This window comes from Hemitrygon akajei, chromosome 8 (assembly GCF_048418815.1).
Source record: "Hemitrygon akajei chromosome 8, sHemAka1.3, whole genome shotgun sequence".
Lineage (NCBI taxonomy): Eukaryota > Metazoa > Chordata > Chondrichthyes > Myliobatiformes > Dasyatidae > Hemitrygon > Hemitrygon akajei.
The window spans coordinates 165,036,498-165,060,783 of NC_133131.1; the positions used below are offsets into that span (position 1 = coordinate 165,036,498).

General features: G+C 39.3%; 1 protein-coding gene across 4 annotated transcripts in view; it reads left to right on the forward strand.

Moving 5' to 3' along the window:
- Nucleotides 1-24,286, forward strand: part of guk1a (guanylate kinase 1a) — a 59,261-nt gene that overhangs the window by 25,468 nt on the left and 9,507 nt on the right. Inside the window, exons 2-6 of one of the 4 annotated variants that reach the window (XM_073054985.1) lie at nucleotides 5,882-5,987; nucleotides 16,777-16,894; nucleotides 17,261-17,302; nucleotides 19,146-19,242; nucleotides 21,963-22,101. In XM_073054985.1, the coding sequence (XP_072911086.1) occupies nucleotides 16,861-16,894; nucleotides 17,261-17,302; nucleotides 19,146-19,242; nucleotides 21,963-22,101 (312 nt within the window). In that variant the 5' untranslated portion in view covers nucleotides 5,882-5,987; nucleotides 16,777-16,860. The remainder of the gene's footprint in view (nucleotides 1-5,881; nucleotides 5,988-16,776; nucleotides 16,895-17,260; nucleotides 17,303-19,145; nucleotides 19,243-21,962; nucleotides 22,102-24,286) is intronic. The other 3 variants (XM_073054984.1, XM_073054983.1, XM_073054986.1) reach the window with 3 other exon arrangements.

Sequence of the window (24,286 nt, forward strand, 5' to 3'; positions counted from 1 at the left end):
CTGTTGAGGCAGGGTAAGTATTACTGGGTAAAGGAACCATGGTTGACAAGAAGCAAAGATCAGACAGAGCTCTTGAAAGTTATAAACTAGCTATGAAAGAGCTCAATAATGGACTTGAGTATTCTTCATGCAGCTGAAGAACCGGGAGGATGACTAGAGTGAGGGTAGGGCTAGTCGGGGATAAAAGAGGTGACATGTCTGGAGGCAGAGGAGGTAGGGGAAGTCCTTACTGAATACTTTAGTATTCAGAAGTGAGAGGGACCTTGATGAACATGAGGTCAGCGTAGAATGACTAATGTACTGGCATGTGTCGAGGTTAAGAAATTTTGGAATTTTTGAAAAACATTAAAATAGATAGGGCCAGATGGGATATATCCAGGTTACTACAGGAAGTGATTGCTGTGTCTTTGTTGATAATCATTGCATCCCCACTGGTCACAGGAGTAGTACCAGATGATTAGAGGGTGATAAATATTATTCCTATGTTCAGGAAAGGGAGTGGGGATAAGCATGGCAATTATAGACCAGTGTGTTTTACATCAGTGGTGGACAAACCATTAGAGAGGATTCTCAGAGGCAGGATTTATGAGCATTTAGTGAAGTACAGTCTGATTAGGGATAGTCAGCATAGCTTTGTGAGAGGCAGGTTGTGCCTCACAAGCCCAGCTGACTTTTTCAAGGAACTGACAATACGAATTAAAGAAGATAGAGCAGTGGATATTGGGGTACATGGATTTTAGTAAGATGTTCGATAAGGATCCCCATGACAGGCTCATTAAGAAAGTCTGGAGGCATGAGATTCTGGGAAAGTTGGTTACATGGATTTGCAATTGGCTTGCTCACAGAAGCTTTATAAATTACTTAGTTGAGGAAGTGGGAGCATAGGTTGGTAAGTTTGCAGATGACAGGAAAGTTGCTGGTATTTGGGTAATATAGAAAGCTGTCATAGGTTACAGTGGGTTATTGCTGGACTGAGCAGTAGCAGATGAAGTTCAATCTGGAGAAGTGTAAAGTCATACACTTTGGAAGCTTGAACTTGAAGGCAGAGTACAAGGTTAATGGCCTGTATTGTTTTATGTTCTATTTGTTAAATTGGTGAATAAGTGAGAATTGGCAGGAGAAAATTCTGTCCAATTTAAAATTTATCAGGGTCAGTCATTGTTTACCTTTAGTTGATGGTGACCATGGAAAACTGGCATTTCTATAATTGTCTTTTCATCCTATGGATGCATATTTCTAGGCAGTCTAACTTATGATTGAATTATGAAGCAGATTAACTTGCATTTATTTGTGAATGTGGGGTTGCACGTGCTTTGTGTTCTTAATTTATTGCTTCTTGGATGGCAGGAATATCTAATGGATTTTAGTTTTTGGTCCAGTCCCATCTTCATTAGATCTGAGATTCCTAAATTTTAACGTTTGTACCAACCAAAATTACCCTACCAGCTTAGGTTTCCTCTTGTGGGAGGATCTAGAACAGGGATTCCTAATCTGGGGTCCACAGACCCCTTGCTTAATGGTGTTGGTCTATGGCATAAAAAACAGTTGGGAACCCCGATCTAGAACTAGGGCTCACTTTTTAAAAAAAAGATGTCACCCATTTAATACTGGGAAAGAAACTCACAGTTGGGGATCATGAATCTGAGGTCCTGTCCTCCAAGGAGAGATGGAAACAGAACCTTTGGATATTATTAGGCAGAAGCAGATAATTTTTTTTTTGATAAGCAAGGGGTGAAAGGCTACCGTGGGAATGTGTTGTGGTTACAACCAGATCATAATTTTAATAAAGAAAGAGCACGGGCTGAAGAAGCTGTACTGGATCATAACTTGTAAATACCCGCACTTAGAATTTCTCCTGTTTACTCTCCAAAGCTGTCCTCTGAGCCACAATTTGGGAATGTCTGAGTTTTATCATGATTGATAGCCACCCCATCCCTGTCTTTCAATTTAGAAAGTTATTGAACCAGTTCAACATTTCTTAAAGATTTGATTATTCCAAGGCCATAGTCTCATAGACTTCTACAGAACAGAAGCCGGCTCTTTGACCCACAGAGTTTGCATTGGCCGTCGAATATCCTTTTACACTAATCCCATTTTATTTTCCTATATTCATCTCAACTTCCTCCCCCAGATATGATCACTCATCTGTACTCCAAGAGCAATATACAGTGGCCAATTAATTTACCAACCTTTTTGTCTTTGGAAGTTGGGAAGAGACCCATCTGGTCTTGGATGGAATGCACAAATTCCATACAGACAGTGCCAGAGTCAGACTGTGAGACTAATGAATACACTGCCACCACTAAGGTCTCATCACTAGGACAGTGAACTGTTCACTGTTTACTTATGCTGTGCACTTAAAATGCATTTTGAATTATATTTTATTAACTTATTTGTGGTAATACAGTGGATTCCAGTTAATTGGGTCACATCGGGACAACTATAGTTTCGCTCGATTCAGCTAAAGTTTCATGGAAATAGTTAAGTATTAAGAAAGACAAAGTACCATTTAACGGAGTAACAATTTATACATTTAAAAGAAATACAGAATATATTAGAATGCTACCAATACCTCTACAGTATTATAAAACTGTGTATTTGTTCCTAATAGTTATCGCTGGATGAATTCATCTGGCATCTTTTGGTTGACTGGAAATGAACAAAATCAATACAGACTTCTAGTGCAGATAATGGACTGCCATTTTAGACGATTGCATCTTTCCAATCTTTATTTTAACTGTAACATTAAAGGTTGTCTATACCTTCATAATTCCTAACTTGTTGAAGTAGTAAAATTGTTTTGTTTTTACTCCTGGCTGTTTCTGGCAACTCCAAGCCTGAATGCTTGAAGCTGTAGTGAACAAAACAGTTCCAAATTGTCCTGCTGCTTATTTCTCACCAACTATCTGTGACTAAAATCACTGATTTCTCTAAGTCTTAACGGCCACACAAGTGCATGTGACTGACACTAGTTAGAAACTGTTTAGCAATGATCTCTTGCCCCAATTAAGCAGCATAGTGTCCTGAATAACCAAAGGGAATCCCGGCTATTTTCTTAGTTTTTGTTCTTTAAGAGTTGCCCCAAATAAGCGGCTGCCCCAATTAACCAATGGCCCAATTAACTGGAATCTGCGGTAACCACGAGGAAATCTGCAGATGCTGGAAATTCAAACAACAACACACACAAAATGCTGGTAGAACACAGCAGGCCAGGCAGCATCTATAGGGGCTGCCTATAGATGCTGCCTGGCCTGCTGTGTTCTACCAGCATTTTGTGTGTGTTGGAATCTGCGGTATTTTGTTTTATGTGCCATTATGATGTATATTGTGGGTGCACCATGGTTTGAAGGAATGTTGTTTTGTCTGGTTGTATATATGTACAGTCAGATGACAATAAACTTGAACTTGGGTTGCTGGAACTGTTCTGCGAGATGCACCACTGTGTACCTTATGGGATTTCACTGCTTGAGTTCTTTATTTGCAATTTCATACATCAGGAATTGACAGAAAAACATCTGAATTTCTGTTTGTAAATCTTTCAAGCCAATGTAATAGTTCAGAATAAATTCTTTCTGACCTCTGGATTAATACTAATGTGTGTTAACTGTTCAGAAAGCACATTTTTTGGCCAGTTGCCATTGAGGAATCAGGAATCTTGCCTGTAAATAGGATCAATTGATCTTCAGGTTCTTAAAGTGCCATAAGAGTTGATCTTTGATACTCGGGAGAGCAATATCGTACTATTCGTACTATACCCGTTAGGAACTGATATTTAGATGGTTCTCGTGCTGCTGCCAATTATTAGTGAAGTCCTATTTCATCTTGAAGAAGGTGTCCATAATGATCAAGTAAAATAAATTTTTCACAGAACAACAGTTTTCTGCTTTCTAAAGTGTTCAAATTTGTGCTATTTGTTTGCTATCAGACTGTCCATTTACACTCCTTCAAAAATTATTCACTATAGAAGAAAATATAAAGCTTCATTTCCCATGCAAATAGCTTGGTTGCCTCCTAACCTTAAAACTGACATTGATTTGAAATAGTTTCATGGTTTCTTTTTGTGTGTGTGACAGTTGGGGGGGGGGGGGGAGGATAAGAATTAATGTTTATCCTTAGATAATGGTATCTTCAAGAAAACATACGCTTATCAACTTAATGAAAATGCTAAAGTGTTTCAAAACACTAAAATAAAATGGGACAAGGAGCTGGAGGAATTCTAACAAACAAAAATCTGTGGCAACACACACTGAATCCTAGAGGAGCTCAACAAGTCAGGTAGCATCTGTGGAAAAGAGTTAATAGTCAACATTTCAGGCCAAGACCCATCTTCCTCTGTTAGATCCTGTTCTGCAGACCAGTGCAATTTATCTCCATTATAACCCAATTTTAAAGACGGATATCCACTGTCAGTGTTAGCAATGATTACCATGTTTGGCTATGATGAATTAATCAATTGTTTAATGATCTAATTCAATTGACTAATTTTGATTCCTGATATATTATCAAAAAATTATTTTTTAATTTGAATTAGGACAGTGCAAAGCAGGTCAGAATTAGTTGCTTATTGTGGATTCTGAAACAGATTGTTGTGCCAGGAAGCCGCTTTAAGGTTTGCAGAGTTGGCACACATGGTAGATAAAGGCAAAACAACCAGTCTGAACTACATGGAGGTGATTAAGGGAAATGAGATTAGTGGAGGAATGTAGCATTGAGTTAAAAAAAAATCAGCCTTTAGTTTGAGTAGTGGGGCATGTATGAGGGGCTGAATGGGATACTCTGTCATATTCTTGTGTAACCAGAGGCAATGAAATGTATTGATAATACAATGGAGGTTAAGGTTACAAAGCAAGGAAGTGGAAGAATAGAGAATGACCTAGAATTGATTTAGTGCAGAAAGGGAAAATAAAAATAAATAAATTGACCATAAGGTAGGAAGGAAGTGTATTTCATATGAAATAAATAAAATTCCTGAACAATCATTCACAGTATGTTCAGTTGCCTTTCTACAGTTTAAATTGTTCCCATTCTGGGCTAAGTTGGTTGGGAATGCATTGGCATTCATCACCTTGTTAAAAGCATGTGTCAATTTAATCAGCAACCCTAACTTCCTGTGTTGTGAAAATAACATATAAATCCAACATGATCATAAAAAGCATGGACAAAGATATAATGTGTGTGAAGCTGTGGTTAATAGTACAATTTGAGCAGCATGTTCTGGTTATGTTCAACTTGCAGTGTATATCTCTGTCTCTTGAATTTGCTGGCTTGTTCTGTCCTAATGGCATCTACCATTATTTGCGTGCTTGGTTCTCATTAGGAATTTGATCTGGTTGCATTTGACTTTTGGATATTGGCATTGCAGTGTCTACCTAACACATTTTTAGGAATTTATTCCTTTATATATAACTAATTAGTTAACTGTTTGAGATTTTTAAATAGAACAGAAGACTGCTTTCTAAATTTAAAAGTTATGCACTAGTCATTCATTGAGCAATCTCTTAATGCAAAGCAGAGTTTGGGATTTTTTTGGGAACATTATTTGCAAGGATTACTTTGAAATCCCAGTATACCAACAGTATTCTAGACTCAAATTTAGGGTTCAGGAGTGGATTACATACTTCAACAAAAAATTACTAAAAATATTTTTTCATAATTATATGGTTAGTAATTGCTAGTTGGGTTGGGGTTGGAGAAGAATAAGATGGAACTATAAAGCTTTTGAATGCAAATTAAAGTTGCTCTAAATTTAACATGGACTAATGTAGAATATACCACGCCTTCCTTTAAATGGAATTAACCTTCTGTAGTAGTAGATTAGCCAATTACCCTGTAGGAAGCTTTAGATTTGTTCACGTGAGTAACTTGAGCGTAATTATTTTAGTCTGGTCAAGTGCTGTGCCACCACCTGAACCCAGTGCTGCTGGTGCTTAGAGAGCTTGAACTGAAATCGGAGGCTGTGATTCAGCAGGAACTAAACAAGATAAACGGTAAGTAACCTGCATCATTGACTAGAGAGAGCAGGCAAATGTTGGGAGTGGGTTCTCAGCTAGATATTCTGTAATATTCAATGTTCACTCTTAAATGTCAAGAGGCTAATATTTCAGCAACTTTGACAAGAATTTCTTTTTATAATGTAGTATTTTTTCTGTCCATTTTATCTATTATTGAAATATGTTAATTCCCTTCTGTGAGAGCCATGGAATTGAGATCTTCAGCATTATCTTTTAAATGTTTACTATGTTAATTGCTTGTGGTCTTGATGAGCTCTGCAAACTCAACATAAAATTAAACTGAACATACAACATTCTTTACTCCATTTGGCAGCAATTGGCATTTTCTATTTGTTGTCTTTACATTCTTGATTTTGTCTTGGCCAGGAAATAGATTGGAATGAACCTAAGTGTTTAATAATATTCAGAAATTACAGATACTGGAAATTGAAAATAAAAACACAAAATGCTAGAAAGACAATAATGGATAGAGTTAACATTTCAGGTTAAAGGCATCTTTAATTTTACCTAAAGTATGCACTACTGAGCTGTTAGGTTATTGAATGGTTCCCTAGTACAATAACCTCTTCACTTCACTATCTCTTCTTATGATCTTGCACCTCAGTATTTACCTGCAGTGCACTTTGTCTGTCTCTGTAGCTATAACACGTCATTGTACATTCTTTGTTCTACCACAATGAACTGTGCAATGATTTGATTAACAGTATGCAAGATGAGCTTTCCACTGTATATTGATCCATGTGACAATATTCCAATTCCAAATTATAAATTTTTATTGTTTAGTGAAGGGGCTATGATTTAGTTAACGTGGTGGGGCATACTTAACTGGTGCACTTGTGGACAAAATTTAACACTGAGTGACATAGAGATATTAGAATAGTGACTAAAACCATGGGTAGATTTTACACTTATTAGAAAGGCAATCCAGACTTTGGAGGTGCAGTAATTGAAGGTAAGGGTCTACTGTTCCACCACATCTGTGGTGACCATGATGCCAATCTAACTAACGTGCTCGAACATGGTCTGTAACCCTCTACTCTTTGTTCATGTGTCTTAAACATTAATATCGGCTTTTACCACCTTCCATGGAAGTGTGTTTTAGACACTTCTCACTCCATGTGTTTAAAAATCAAACTTGTCTTGTAAAACTCCTTTAAACATTGCCCCTGCAGTATTTGGCATCCTCATCCTAAGGACGAGACAATTTACCTTAACTATCATATGCCTCTTGTAGACTTCTATCAAGTTGATTGTTGTTCTCTGGTCAAACTCCACTTATAACTAATACCCTGTAATTAAGACAACATCTTGATGAACTTCTGCACCCTTTCCAATTCCTCACATCTTTCCATATAACCATATAACAATCACAGCACGGAAACAGGCCATTCTGGCCCTCCTAGTCCGTGCCGAACTCTTAATCTCACCTAGTCCCACCTACCCGCACTCAGCCCATAACCCTCCACTCCTTTCCTGTCCATATACCTATCTAATTTTACCTTAAATGACAAAACTGAACTGGCCTCTACTACTTCTACAGGAAGCTCATTCCACACAGCTATCACTCTCTGAGTAAAGAAATACCCCCTCGTGTTTCCCTTAAACTTTTGCCCCCTAACTCTCAAATCATGTCCTCTCGTTTGAATCTCCCCTACTCTCAATGGAAACAGCCTATTCACGTCAACTCTATCTATCCCTCTCAACATTTTAAATACCTCGATCAAATCCCCCCTCAACCTTCTACGCTCCAATGAATAGAGACCTAACTTGTTCAACCTTTCTCTGTAACTTAAGTGCTGAAACCCAGGTAACATCCTAGTAAATCGTCTCTGCACTCTCTCTAATTTATTGATATCTTTCCTATAATTCGGTGACCAGAACTGTACACAATATCCCAAATTTGGCCTTACCAATGCCTTGTACAATTTTAACATTACATCCCAACTTCTGTACTCAATGCTCTGATTTATAAAGGCCAGCGTTCCAAAAGCCTTCTTCACCACCCTATCTACATGAGACTCCACCTTCAGGGAACTATGCACTGTTATTCCTAGATCTCTCTGTTCCACTGCATTCCTCAATGCCCTACCATTTACCCTGTATGTTCTATTTGGATTATTCCTGCCAAAATGTAGAACCTCCCACTTCTCAGCATTAAACTCCATCTGCCAACGTTCAGCCCATTCTTCTAACCGGCATAAATCTCCCTACAAGCTTTGAAAACCCACCTCATTATCCACAACACCTCCTACCTTAGTATCATCAGCATACTTACTAATCCAATTTACCACCCCATCATCCAGATCATTTATGTATATTACAAACAACAGGGCCCAAAACAGATCCCTGAGGCACCCCGCTAGTCACTGGCCTCCATCCCGATAAACAATTATCCACCACTACTCTCTGGCATCTCCCATCTAGCCACTGTTGAATCCATTTTATTACTCCAGCATTAATACCTAACGACTGAACCTTCTTAACTAACCTTCCATGTGGAACTTTGTCAAAGGCCTTGCTGAAGTCCATATAGACTACATCCACTGCCTTACCCTCGTCAACATTCCTCGTAACTACTTCAAAAAATTCAATAAGGTTTGTCAAACATGACCTTCCACGCACAAATCCATGCTGGCTACTCCTAATCAGATCCTGTCTATCCAGATAATTATAAATACTATCTCTAAGAATACTTTCCATTAATTTACCCACCACTGATGTCAAACTGACAGGTCTATAATTGCCAGGCTTACTTCTAGAACCCTTTTTAAACAATGGAACCACATGAGCAATACGCCAATCCTCCGGCACAATCCCCGTTTCTAATGACATCTGAAAGATCTCCGTCAGAGCTCCTGCTGTCTCTACACAAACTTCCCTCAAGGTCCTGGGGAATATCCGGTCAGGACCCGGAGATTTATCCACTTTTAAATTTCTTAAAAGCGCCAGTACTTCCACCTCTTTAATTGTCATAGGTTCCATAACTTCCTTACTTGTTTCCCACACCTTACACCATTCAATATCCTTCTCCTTAGTGAATACCGAAGAGAAGAAATCGTTCAAAATCTCTCCCATCTCCCTCGGCTCCACACATAGCTGACCACCCTGATTCTCTAAGGGACCAATTTTATCCCTCACTATCCTCTTGCTTTTAATATAACTGTAGAAGCCTTTCGGATTTACTTCCACCTTATTTGCCAAACCAAACTCGTAACTTCTTTTAGCTTTTCTAATCTCTTTCTTAAGTTTCCTTTTACATTCTTTATATTCCTCGAGCAATTCCTTTACTCCATGCTGCCTATATCTATTGTAGACATCCCTCTTTTTTCGAACCAAGTTTCTAATATCCCTTGAAAACCATGGCGCTTTCAAACCTTTAACCTTTCCTTTCAACCAAACAGGAACATAAAGATTCTGTACCCTCATAATTTCACCCTTAAATGACCTCCATTTCTCTATTACATCCTTCCCATAAAACAACTTGACCCAATCCACTCTCTCTAAATCCCTGCGCATCTCCTCAAAGTTAGCCTTTCTCCAATCAAAAATCTCAACTCTAGGTCCAGTCCTGTCCTTCTCCACAATTATATTGAAGCTAATGCTATTGTGATCACTGGACCCGAAGTGCTCCCCAACACATACATCTGTCAGCTGATCTATCGCATTCCCTAACAGGAGATCCAACACTGCCCCATCTCTAGTCGGTGCTTCTATGTATTGTTGCAAAAAAACTATCCTGCACACATTTCACAAACTCTAAACCATCCAGCCCTTTTACAGAATGAGCTTCCCAATCTATGTGTGGAAAATTAAAATCTCCCACAATCACCACCTTGTGTTTACTACAAGGTCTTTCCCAAGATGTGAATTGCATGCATTACTTCAACTGTGACCTAACAAAATGTGACCTCCAGCATGACTCCCAGGTTTTGTATTCAGCACCCTGACAGATGAAGGCAACCATGTCAGACATTTCCTTAACCAGTTTATCCACTTCTGTCATCATTTTCTGAGAAATATGGACTTGCAGCTCAAGATTCTTCTGTATAACAATACTCCTGCCATTTGTTGTTGTTACGAATCCCGTAACTGGGTGTCCTACCAGCAAAGATAGGAGTGGCCGTTGAAGTCTGATGATACTATTTTTAATAGTATTTATTAGTAAAAATACACAAAAATAATATCAATGCAAATATACAGATAATATACGTCATCAATACTAAACCTAAAAGTGCGGGTATAATAATAATCAATAAGAAATAAGCTCTATCGTTGTCTAGGGGATAATGAATTGTCCGATGGAAATATAAAGTTCGTTTCAGTTCACACAGGCTGTGGTGGTGGTTTGTCGCTGTGTTGCAATTGTTGGAGAGAGAAATAGAAAGAGAAAATCTTGCCGACTTTCCTTGTTTCGATCTTGATCCGTATCCGTCCTTTAGCTAAACTAAACCGTTCTTCCATGATGAGCCCGCCACCCAGGCAAGGGAGGACACACGCGAGCTCTCACCGGCTTTCGCTATAAAACGCTGTCACTAGATCTCCAGCGTCTCTCCTGGTGTGTCTGAGGGGTGTTCCCCAGACCCGACTTTTATCCTCACTCACGGGGTCTCAGATGTCAATCAGGTTGGAATGATGCAATCCCTCAACCAGACCACTCTGGCTGCCCCCTGAGGGTTTTCAATGAATAGTACAGTACTCAATATACAATTCCTTCTCCAAGAGACAATAGCAGTAATCTCTCTTTGTCAATAGGAGACATCCCACCTTGTGTATTCTGCGTTGTCTATAACAACTGCCTTTTCTGTTATCCTGCGTCTCTCTTTCAGTACTGACATGATGTGTATCTCTCTCATTTCCTGGGTATCAGACATGAAATAATAGCGATCTTGCGATTCTCAAAAAGGAGGGGGGCAACTTTGCACCCTTCGGCCGATTAGAGTGGCTCCACATGCGTAACATTGTATACTTTCATCTTGCATTTGACCTCCCAAAACGTATCACATCTGACTTGTCTGGATTAAAATTCATCTGCCATTTCTCTGCCCTATTTTCCAATTGATCTATATCCTGCTGCACCCTTTGAGAACTTTCAAACATTCATTTATTATCAAAGTATGCACTCTGAAATTCTTCTCCAGATAGCCATGAAAACCAAAAAAGAAAAGAAAGACAACAAGATCATCAATCCCCAAATCCTTCGTCCCCACACAGGAAAAATGAACAAAGACGGAACAGGCACATCACCCCCCATATTCCCATCTCCCGCACACGCAGAAAAAAACATAATACAAAAAAACACATAAGACTTTTTAAAAAAAAGTCCACAGTCCACGTCCACAGTGCAGAAAACCGGGGTAATATTCTCCCTCTCCATATCAGAGTGATCTCACCAGCGATTTAAAAAGGCAGTCTCCCCTCTCTGGCAACAGAGCGATTTCCCCCAGCGATTTTAAAAAGGCAAGCAGCTGGCATTTCAATCTCTTGTTTTAATCAGTGAAATGGTGTCGAACATTGGCTTGCAACTTTCTCGCCAAGAGGCTTCCACACTCTGCCTCTGCCTCCTGGAATTCCTTCAGACTGCAGAGTGCTGAAACACCCAAATGATTTTCAAACTGTCTCACTCTCCCAACAGTTCCAGAATCACATTCAAGGCAAAAAACAAACATAAAAGACATAAAAGAAGTGAAATATATGGTTTCATGATCTATTCAGAAGATGTCGACCAAAGGAGCATTGTACACAGGTGCCATCTTGACCAGAAAATAACAGGATTCACTATCACTGTCTACAACTCCACCTCTTTTTGTCTGCAAACTTATCACCCAAGTTTTCATCCCAATTGGTGGCTCCAGCCCTGATCATTGTGGAACACAGACCTCCATTTAGAAAAAACACCCTCCACCACTACCTTCCATGGTCTTCTATGGCCATGCCAATTTTGTATCCAACTTTTCAACTTGCCTACCATGCTTTACAAAATTCAGTGAATGTTGTCTAAGCTCAGTGGACAACATTCACTGCCCTCTCTATCAATTAACCTTGTCACCTCAAAAAATCAAATAGATTGTGAGGCAGGATCTCCACCTTACAAAGCTATGCTGACGATCCCTGATCTAGAATCATAGAAATCTGTAGCACATTACAGGCCCTTCAGCCCACAATGTTGGCCCAACCATACTCTAGAATCTGCCAAGAATTACCATATCGCTAACCCTCTCTTCTGAACTACATGTACCTATCTAAGAGTCTTTTAAAAGATCCTATTTTATCTGCTTCTGCCACTGTCACTGGCAATGCATTCCACACACCCACCATTCTCTGTGTTTAATATAAAACTTAACCTCTGACTTTCAAGCACCTTAAAACAATGCCCCCTCACGTTACACACACAAAATGCTGGTGGAACACAGCAGGCCAGGCAGCTTCTATAGGAAGAAGCACTGTCAACGTTTCGGGCCGAGACCCTTCATCAGGACTAACTGAAGGAAAAGATGGTAAGAGATTTGAAAGTAGGAGGGGGAGGAGGAAATGCAAAATGATAGGAGGAGACTGGAAGGGGTGGGGTGAAGCTAAGAGCTGGAAAGGTGATTGGCAAAAGGGATACAGAGCTGGAGAAGGGAAAGGATCATGGGACGGGAGGCCTAGGGAGAAAGAAAGGGGGAGGGGAGCACCAGAGGGAGATGGAGAACAGGCAGAGTTGAAGGGCAGAGAGAGAACAAAAAGGGGAGGGGGAAAGATAAATAAATCAGGGATGGGGTAAGAAGGGGAGGACGGGCATTAACGGAAGTTAGAGAAGTCAATGTTCTTGCCATCAGGTTGGAGGCTCTCATGTTAGCCATTTCAGCCCTGGGAAAAAGCCTGGCTATCCACACAATCAATGCCTCTCCATGGATCTTTGATAAATCCATGCTTTTCCAAAAATGAATAATCCCTATCCATAAAAGTCCTGTCCAAAATTTCTCTTAACAATAATGCAAACCGGCTTAATATTTCCTGGGTTATCTCTGTTGCCTTTTGTGAGCAAAGGTACAACATTGGCTTTTTTCACTATTCTTTTGGAATTTGTGCCTGAAGGAGATGTAAAGATCTCTTTCAAAGCCCCAGCAATCTCTTGCTTCCTTCAGTATCTGGGGATAGATTCTATCAGGTACTTGGGACTTTACCACCTTAATGTCTTACAAGGTGCCAAACCACTTTTCCTTCGTAATATCTACATGCCTTAGAATACCAACTATTGGGGAGAGATGGGTACAATGGAAAAGAAAGAACAGCAGAAGCTAAGGCTAGTGGATGTGGTGTTTCACTTCATAACTAAAAATATCTGTCTTGTGGCTATGGGTCACAAGAATTTGTCATGTGAAGTTGTAATCCACTTACTTATTATTGTCTAAGATCCCTAATCAAGTTTAGAAGCAGTGAGCTGGGAATAGGGATTATATCGACTCACATGAAATTGCCACTGTCTTCAAATTCAACTACAACCTCTTGTAAACTTGCACAAAAAAAATCTTAGAAATTGTAACCTGAAGGATTAAGAAGTCAAAATGTTTCAATAGGATTTTATTTAACTTGAGGGAGGTGTGGTGGTGTGCCTGAAAATATGGCAGTTGGACATGAGGGTGAAGGGCTAAGGAATTCATGAGCTGCTGAGGTAGTGTGACTAAGGCTGTAAATTATCCTAGATTATAATAACTAATTGATGGGTTTTAGTGAATGCTTCAGTTATGTTTCAGGTTGAGGTATTGCATATCTGCTGGAGCAGTTTGAGAAACTGAAAAGGAGTGATTATTTACTGTTTATTTACTTGGAGTAAATGTGAAAGATAAAAATTTGCCAAGCATGTATGAAATATCTCCAACTACCCAAAAAAACAAGGGAGAAATTTTTGCAGGCAATGACCTTCATTTGTCTATCCTCCTGGTGTTGAGGAAGTGATGTTGAAATATTGAAGGGCTGTTATCTTTGCTTAAAAAGCAAGATTAAACTATAATTATAGTCCAGTTAGCTTAGCTTTTGGTAGTGGGAAAATAAATAGAATCTATTTTGAGAGATGGAATAAACTTTTAATTAGGAGAGCAAGGATTATTCAAATCCAGTCAGCATGGATTTGTTAAGAGCTGTTTAAATTACTTGCTAGGAAAGGTAGAAACATCTGTAAGGGCAGTGCATTTGATTAGTCCATGTGGATTTAAGGTGTGGTGGGGGCACTTTTGACAATATTCCACATGGCAAACTGGATAATGAAGCAAAAGATCATGGGATCTAAGAGGGTCCAAACTGGATCTGGAAGTGTCCACCTGGAATCAAAAGTAATAGTTGATGTGCTTTGACTAAAATGGGTTTTCACCTGGCTCAGTACTCAGTTTGCTTTTGGCATCATCAGGTCCATGGAGACTTGGTAGGTAGGATTTAAAATTGTCTTGGCCTTAAAAAACACAGGGTAGTGGTTGAGGTATATTATTCTGACTGAAGGTCTGTAACTAGTAATGTTCCCCAAGGATAAATGCAGGGTGTAAAAGTACAGATAGGCTGATTAGTAAGCATGCATGATACAAAAATTGATGGTGTTGTGGACAGTGAGGAATTTCAAAGGATACAGCGGAATATAGACTAATTGGAAATAACAGTGCTTAAGAGGCATTAAGATAAGACATTTGCTGGGCAGATGAGATTAGTTTGCATTGAGATTGTCGAGTGAGGCCTCCATCAGTCAAAGTTGACCATGAACGCTGCATCCCAGCTATCTAGATTTGCAAGCCTGAGTAGTACAACATGTAGAGCAAGCTGTAGGCCATGTAGCAAGCTCCCTCTCTCAATGCATGGGCCCCTGATGAACCCAAAGGAACGACAGAGGCTGATGTAGTTTGGCACCAGCAATGTCACAGGAGTTGCAAGTGAGCATTGAACTAACCTAGGACCTCCTTAGGGACACAAGCTCCGAATTTTTCCTTGGGATTTATTCGCGAGGCTTTCCTCATGAGCGGGCACAGCCACAAAGTACTGGAGGTTTGAGATCCAAGTTTTCTTTCTTCTAGGTGAGCTACCAATCACAGCCGATGAGCCTCATCAACCCAACATCATGGAAAGCATAGAAATCTTGGGCATATTGATTTCCTCTAAAACGTAGGGAGCATGGTAAAGAAGTTTGTTAATATAAAAATCAGCCATGTGATTGATGGGAGGAAAGTTACAGACCTTGGGAAGATATTTAACTGTTAATTGTGCAGAAAGACAAATGAACGTTAACCCAGGGAAGTCTGATGTTAAGCATTTTGAAAGGCACAAGAAATGCAAGGATACAGAATTAGAATCAGGTTTATTATCACTGACACATGATGCGAAATTTGTTATTTTGTTGCAGCAATACACTGGAAGACAAAATAAAATTACAAGTTACTAAATAAGTACTGCAAAAGATGAATAAAAAATATTGTGTTCTTGAATCAATGACCATTCAATAATTTGATGATGGATGGAAAGAACTATTCCCAAATTATTGAGTGTGGGTCTTCAGGCCTCTGAGCCTCTTCTGTGAAGTTAGAATCATGAAGAGGCTATGCCCTCGATGGTGAAGGTCCTTAGTGTTGATGCTGCCTTTTTGAGGCTAGAACTGTTTTTTAAAAAATTGACTATAAAAGGAACACACACGAAATGCTGGAGGAACTCAGCAGGCTAGGCAGCCTCTATGGGGGGAAGAAAGTACAGTTGACGTTTTGGGCCGAGACCCTTCTGCAGGACATCAGTGTGTGTTGCTTGGATTTCCAGCATCTGCAGATCTTCTCTTGTTTGTGACAATAAAGAAGATTTTTTTTGGAAAACAGGGCATAGGGAAGTTGTGTAAAATTGAGGCTCTTGGATAGAGTTAATCGTACAGATCTATTCCCTGTACAAAAAAGGATAAAAAAATTGGGGAGTGTAGGTTGGAAGTAACTGAAAGTGAGATCAGAGGGAGATGAGGAAAATTTTCTTTTCGCAGTGAGGGTGGTAAGTACCTTGAACTCACTGTCTGGATTGGTAAAGGAGGTAGCAAGTAAGCACTAGAGTGTATATTTGAAAATCTGTGACTTACAAAATTATTGACTAAGTGCTGCAAGAATGGATAGGGTACTTGGCACTTTTTAAATCTGTATGGCGAGGATGAACTGATTGTCTTCCTCCTTTGTCACAAATCTATGATTTGAATGAGTAGAGTGAGGCATATTCTATAAAACAGGTTTTGCAGTGTTTTGTTCTGCTGATGGACTGAATTATCATATCTATTCCAGATGTTGAAGCTGCACTTGCCATCCAGAATTGCTTTGGGGAATTGTAGCAAAATATATTTTTGTGGAGGGGATCCTCTTTGGGAGTTAGGATTCCACACTCTGGATAACTCAGTACATGGCCTCCAAAATATTCAATTAAATTTTAAAGTATAATAGCTAATTTTTGACATGTCCGTACTTCTATAAAATTAGCACATGAACAGAATCCTCATCTTTGAAATAAAAAATGGTCTTCAAATCTCTGAAGCATCTGTATGAATCACTTAGAACAACATCTCACAGCACAGATATATTATTGCAGGGTTGCTGAGGTCTGGAATAGGAACAATCCTGTTTCTTCACCACATGGGCAATGCTACCAGTGCAAAAATGCTAATACACATGGGGAGTAAATCCTTTGAACTATTGTAGATCTTGTTTGTTTAAGTATCTGCAATAGAAGTTATGGAGGTCTCCAATCCTTTAAGGAATTCTGAGTAACCTGTACATGTTTCTTCTAGAGATGGCAGGACCAAGACCAGTGGTAATTAGTGGACCCTCTGGTGCAGGCAAGAGCACCCTCCTGAAGCTACTTCTCAAGGAGTATGAACGAGTTTTTGGATTCAGTGTCTCACGTTAGTAGGTTTTTAATCTCTTCTCAGTCTAGACTCTGAAAGCAAGTGCCTGTCTCAAGCCATTTAAGTGAACTGTAGCCTGCCCTAGTTCTATCTTTCCATACTGATGCAGGTTCCCTTTTTCCACATTTCCCAAATTCTTTAAATGCCGTAGTTGATTGTATGTCTTACTAATATATAACTTTATTAAGATTCTAGAAAATGAAAAATAGTCACCAAATTTTAATATATGTGCCAATTCCTAATTTAAACAGAAGAACTAATGCTATTTACACTGCTTAATTTGAAGAGTGGCTTGAGTGAGGAATTGGTATGGAGCAGTGTTTTCATTTTGAATAGCAATTAATTAATGGAGAGAATTATTTTCCAGATACAACAAGAAATCCAAGGTCGGGTGAAGAAAATGGCATAGGTTAGTATCCATTTTGTTTAACTTCAGTGCATGTAAAGTATCTGTGTTAATGTCCTAGTTAATAGTTTCCATTTCCATCTTGTTCCTTGAGTTACAAGGCAGATGTGTCCAATTTTCATCAAAGTTCTTGCTTCAGTATTGAAGGTTGCTGTGGTCTGAGTGGGTACTGTGGATGATGAATAAATGTATTTTAAAATCCCACTTAAATGGTTACATTCTTTGTCTTGAAATTCTCTATTGGCTCTGGCATTGTGTCATAGTAATAAGACCATAGACCATAAGACATAGGAGCAGAATTAGGCCATTTGGCCCATCAAGTCTGATCCGGCACTCAATCATGGCTGATCCTTTTTTTTCTATCTCCTCCTCAACCCCAGTTCCCGGCCTTCTCCTCATAACCTTTGATGCCATGTCCAATCAAGAACCTATCAGTCTCTCTCTTAACTACACCATCTGGCTGTATCTGGCTTCATAGAACAATTCATAGAAACATAGAAAATAGGTGCAGGAGTAGGCCATTCGGCCTTTCGAGCCTGCACCGCCATTCAGTATGATCATGGCTGATCATCCAACTCAGAACCCTGTATCTGCCTTCTCTCCATACCCCCTGATCCCTTTAGCCACAAGGGCCATATCGAACTTCCTCTTAAATATAGCCAATGAACCGGCCTCAACTGTTTCCTGTGGCAGAGAATTCCACAGATTCACCACTCTATGTGTGAAGAAGTTTTTCCTCATCTCGGTCCTAAAAGGCTTCCCCTTTATCCTTAAACTGTGACCCCCCTCGTTCTGGACTACCCCAATATTGGGAATAATCTTCCTGCATCTAGCCTGTCCAATCCCTTTAGAATTTTATACGTTTCAATAAGATACCCCCTCAATCTTCTAAATTCCAGCGAGTATAAGCCCAGTCAATCCAGTCTTTCTTCATATGAAAGTCCTGCAGGAATCAATCTGGTGAACCTTCTTTGTATTCCCTCTATGGCAAGAATGTCTTTCCTCAGATTAGGGGACCAAAACTGCACACAATACTCCAGTGTACTCCTTGTACAACTGCAGTAGAACCTCCCTGCTCCTGTACTCGAATCCTCTTGCTATGAATGCCAACATACCATTTGCCTTTTTCACCGCCTGCTGTACCTGCATGCCCACTTTCAATGACTGGTATACAATGACACCCAGGTCTCGTTGCACCTCCCCTTTTCCTAAACAAATTTCTCCGCATCATTGTTTTGAAAGGGTACCCCTCTATCCTGAGGCCATACCTTCTTGTCCTAGACTCTCCCACCATGGGAAACATCCTTTCCACATCTACACTGTCTAGGCCTTTCAACATTCAAAAGGTTTCAATGAGATTCCCCTTCATCATTTTGAATTCCAACGAGTACAGACCATCAAATGTTCCTTGTATGATAACCCTTTCATTTCTGGAATCATCCTTGTGAACCTCTTGTGGACCCTCTCCAATGCCAGCACATCTTTTCTAAGATGAGGGGCCCAAAACTGTTCACAATACTCAAGGTGAGGCCTCACCAGTGCCTTATAAAGCCTCAGCAGTGAAATCTACTCTGGTATAGAAAACTTAATTTGGCCAGAATTCTTCAAATGCTTGTAGTTTCTGAGGAGGAAAAGCACCAAATTAATGCTGATTTTTATTTGTTCAGTTGTTGTGGCACAGAATGGCCTAGTTTTACATCCTAATCAAATTGTGCAGTGAGATACAATAATGTCTCAAATTGGGTTCAGGTTTAATGGGCTTAGACTGGACTCTGTCCCCTGTAGGGGAAGGGTTAATTCCTGTGTGTGTTTTGTAATCTTGATTTTGTCTTTGTTCGGAAACCAGATTACCATTTTGTATCGAGGGAAGAAATGCTTCGTGGTATTGAAGCTGGAGAATTTATAGAGAGTGCAGAGTTCTCGGGTAACCTGTATGGAACAAGGTTTGTACTGTACTAACTTGGAAACTTGGATTTAATAGTTTGATGCTATATATTCTGAACCAGGACAAGCCTCTCTTAAAAGACAACACACAAGGTGCTGGAGGAACTCAAGCAGGTCAGGTAACATCTTGGGAAAGAAATGGACAGTCTGTGTTTTAAATTGAGGCTCTCCATCTGGACTCCGAGAAATTTCTCAACCTGAGACATCAACTGTCCTTTTTTGTCCTTGGGTGCCACCTGACCTGCTGATTTCTGCAGCACCTTGTGTGGTGCTTCAGATTTTCATAACCTGTATTCTCTTGTCCTTTTTAGGGCAGTCACTGTAAGTGGTTAATTATTTAAAGATCTTTTGTTTAGTTCATGATCAGTTATATCCATGTTGGGTATTTCAAATTAAATACTAAAAACTTCTATTCTTTTGGAATATATAGGGCTGACTTGATGGAGGTGTATAAAATTGACTTGCTTAGATGAAGTAAATAAAACAGACATATTTTCCTTGGCAGAGGGGTTAAAACCAGTGAACAAAGATTTAAAGTAATTGGTAGAAGGATTGGACTGTGGGGATCTGGAACTTGAATGGCTGAGAGGTTAAAATCCTTAATTATGTTTAAGTGATATTTTGCAGTATACTTGAAGACAGTGACCAACAAATGCTGGAGAATGGAAACAGGCCCTTTGGCCCAATTTGTCTATGCTGACCAAGGAGCCTATCTAACCTAGTACCATTTGTCTATGTTGGGTCCATATCCATCTAAGCTCTTCTTAACCACCTTCTTATCTAATAGTCTGCTAAATATTCTTATTGTACCTGCTTCATTTACTTTCTTTGGTAGTTCATTCCATATACACATCACCCTCTACATGAAGAAGTTGCCTTTCGTGTTCCTTTTAAATTTTTCCCTTCTCACATTAAATTTAATCTCTAGTTTTGGTTCCCATTCCTAGGAAAAAGACTGCATTCATCCTATGTATACCCCTGTCTCCTACATTCCGAGGAATAAAGTCCTAGTATCTCAGGCCCTCAAGTCCTGGCAGCATTCTCTTAAGTCTACTTTGTACTCTACTTGAATAACATTTTTCCTATAGCAGGGTGACCAATGCTGTACACAGTACCCCAAGTGCAGTATTGCCAGTATCATGTATAACTTGAGAGTTTCTTACAGGCGAGGATGAGATGGGTAAATGCCTGTCTACTCTGCTGTAAATATTGTGTGATGTGTGCCAGAGTAAAAATGTGTGACTTACAGGGAGAATGTTTTGAGAGGTGGAAGTTTTTTTTTATTGTTAGTTTGAGATCGTGGTGAATGGAAAATTACTAAAGTCAGTGACTAATGAAGTTCAAGTTTATTGTCATCTGACTGTACATATATACAGTACAACCAAATGAAATAATGTTCCTCTGGACCACAGTACACCCACCAAACCTATATCATACTCATTGACTTAGTTTAATATTTGTAAACAGTTCATGATTTCATTTGCTTCTTGTGCATTAAAATTCTACCAAACAGTATTACATTAAGTAATCATTTATGTTGCTTTATCTGTCATGTTTGACTCATGGGAGTTGCCCAGTAATATGCTTGATTTGATATTTATACAGAATTGAAGTATGCATAGGAAAAATATTATTTCTTTGGGGCTCTCCAAATAGCTGCACCATTTCGTATTACATCAAATCCCTCTTCAACTTTGATTTCCTTTTTAAGGGAATTATCAAGTTAGTTCATCTAGCAGCTATTGTATAGTCTGAACTAAATAATCAGATCTCAGTCTTGTCTGACCAAGATACACCATTTCATTGTGGTTTACTATTAACATTGTCAAATGTTGCCTAGGTGGAGCTTCAAAGTTACCCTGAATCTGTCAGTGCAAGTTGCTTCTCCCAGCTAATAAACTACTACATCATCCACCAAGGTTAGGAATTGGGTTGAATCCAGGTTCTCTCCACAGGTTCACAAGTATGAAATTTGCAAAAGGCAGCAATATAGAATTGGAATAAGGAAATCAGGAAACTTTACCGCTGGTGCATATGAAGTGTTTCTAAATGCCCACTCAAGAATGTTCACATAATCAAACCTAAAGAAAGATTCAGCAGCTGATTAGGCATCAAAAAGATGCAAACTAATGTTTTGATTTTAGAACTTCCTGTATGATGGTGTATGCTTTGTGGGGACAGGGGGAGGAGAAGAATTTTTTTTCTTAAACACTCTTTAAGAGGGGTCAGGCTAGGCTGCTCTATTGCACAACCAGTTGGATTATGGTTGATCTGTACATCTTAATAACAGTACCTTACACATTTGTTTAACATTTTTGTTTGACTCCCATTTTCATCAATTTTGATTTGACTATTCCAATTTTCCTCCATGCTTTATAAAGATACTAGCACTGAAAGATCTAGCTGTGGGAGCCAGCACAGACATAGTCGGCAGAATAGTCATCTCTTGTAGCAGATATAAATATGGGAATATTTCTCTATTTCTCTCCACTTCATTGCCCCTCATGGCTATCAGAGGAAATAATTTCTGTACATGAATTTATCATTACTTTGGGTGAATGTAGCTTCTCAATTTAGTAACCTTTTAATTTTCTGTGTATAAATGAATATGGACCAAATCTATACTACCTGTCAAAATTGCATTTTTAGAATTATTCTGGTAAATTTAATAGAATATCTAGGTACAATATTAGGTGTCCTAATGTGCATTTCCTTTCAGTAAAGCAGCGGTGCAGGCCGTACAAGCCAAGAACCGAATCTGCATTCTTGATGTAGATATGCAGGGTGTGAAGAACATCAAGAAGACAGACTTATCCCCAATCTACCTTTCCATTCAGCCACCTTCATTTGAAGTTTTGGTAAGTACAGGATCGATTAAAGAGCATTGTCATTGGAATGGGCTTGTGCTTTTCATGAAAGCTATTACTAGATCATAGAATCACAGTCTTTCAACTCAGAAATACAGCCTTTGGTCCACTATGTCATAGTCATGTTGACTCTTTGGAAGACACTAATCGAATTTACCTACATTAGGACTATATTCTTCAATGTATTGCCTACTAAGTGTCTACTGGTAATTACCTCTCAAATGTAGTGATTGTATCTTCTCCAGCATCTCCTCTGGAGTGCATTGCAGATATCAACCACTCTGTTCAAAAAAAAAAAAAAGTTGCCCCTCAGATCCCAATTATTAATTCTTTTACCTCTCCTCTTAAAACTATGCTCTCTTGTTTTTGATACTCCAACCATAGCAAAAAGATTTTGACTACAAACAAAATCTAAGCCTTTTGTTGTCGTATATACTTAAACCCACCCTCCCACCCCCCAGTCTCTTAGTTCTTGAAATTAGTTATTGTTCTACCAGAAATGGTGTGTATATATTTCCTACTCCTATTTGACATTGTCTCACAGTAGTCAGGATTAAATTCTACGCAACTTTCCATCTGATCTGCGTCGTGCTGTAACCTTGGGCAATCTTCCTCACTATCTGCACGCCCATCAATTTTTCTTGCATCCACAAGCTTAGTAATCATTAGACCATTAGATATAGAAGCAGAATTGGGCCATTTGGCCCATCCAATTTTCCTCTCAGCCCCAGTCTCCTGCCTTCTCCCTGTATCCCTTCATGCCATAACCAATCAAAAATCTATCAACTTCTGCCTTAAAGATACATAAAGACTTGGGAGTTGGCATCCACATCTGCCTGTGGCAACGAATTCCACAGATTCACCACTCTCTGGTCAAAGAAATTCCTCCTCATCTCCATTCTAAAAGGACGCCCCTCTATTCTGAGGCTGTGTTATTTGGTCTTAGACTCCCCCACTATAGGAAACATCCTCTCCACGTCATCTCTATCAAGGCCTTTCACCATTCGATAGATTTCAATGGGGTCACCCCTCATTCTTCTGAGTTCTAGTGAATACAGGCCCAGAGTCACCAGACACTTCATATGACAAGCCATCAAATCCTGGAATAATTTTTGTAAACCTCCTTTGAACTCCCTTTAGTCCCATTCTTTGCCTTTGCCAATCGGTCAGTCTATGCAAGAATCTTTACTGTAATACCATGGGTTTGTAGCTTGTTAAGCAGCCTCATGTGTGGCACCTTGTCAAAGGCCTTCTGAAAATCCAAGTACACAACATCAACCATTTCTCTGTTGTCTATTCTGCTGACTATAGCCCATTTTATCATGTGCCTCCAAGTACCCTGATACCTCATCTTTAATAATCAATTCCAGCATCTTCCCAATCACTGACTTCAGACTAACTGACTTGTAGTTTCCTTTCTTCCGCCCCTACATTCTTGAAGTTTGGAATGACATTTGCTATTTTCCAGTCTTCTGGAACCAGTCCAGAATCTAGTGATTCTTGAAAGATCATTACTGAAGTCTCCATGATCTCTTCAGCCACACCTTTCAGAACTATGGGGTGTACAGCATCTGGTCCAGGTGACTTATCTACCTTAAGACCTTACAGTTTCTCAAGAACCTTCTCTCTAGTTATGTTAACTTAACATACTTCATGCCCCTGATACCTGGAACTTCCACCATACTGCTGGTGTCTTCCACAGTGAAAACTGATGCAAAGTACTTATTCAGTTCATCCGCTATTTTGTTTTCTGCTATTACTACCTCTCTAGCATCGTTTTCCAGCAGTCCGATATCCACTCTCGCTTCTCTTTTACACTTTATGTATCTGAAGAAACTTCTGGTATCCTCTTTAATATTATTGGCTAGTTTACTTTCATATTCCATCTTTACCTTCATGATTCTTAGTTGCCTTCTGTTGGTTTTTAAAAGTTTTCCAATCCTCTATTATTTGCCCTCCCATTGGCTTTGACTTCTCTTGTTAGCCACAGTTGTGTGATCTTTCATTTAGAATACTTATTCCTCTTTGGGATGTATATATCCTGTGTTTTCCGAACTGCTTCCAGAAATTGCTGCTCTGCGATCATCCTTGCCAGTGGTCTTTTCCAATCAATTCTGGCCAACTCCTCTCATTCCTCTGTAATTCCCTTTACTCCACTGTAATGCTGATATATCTG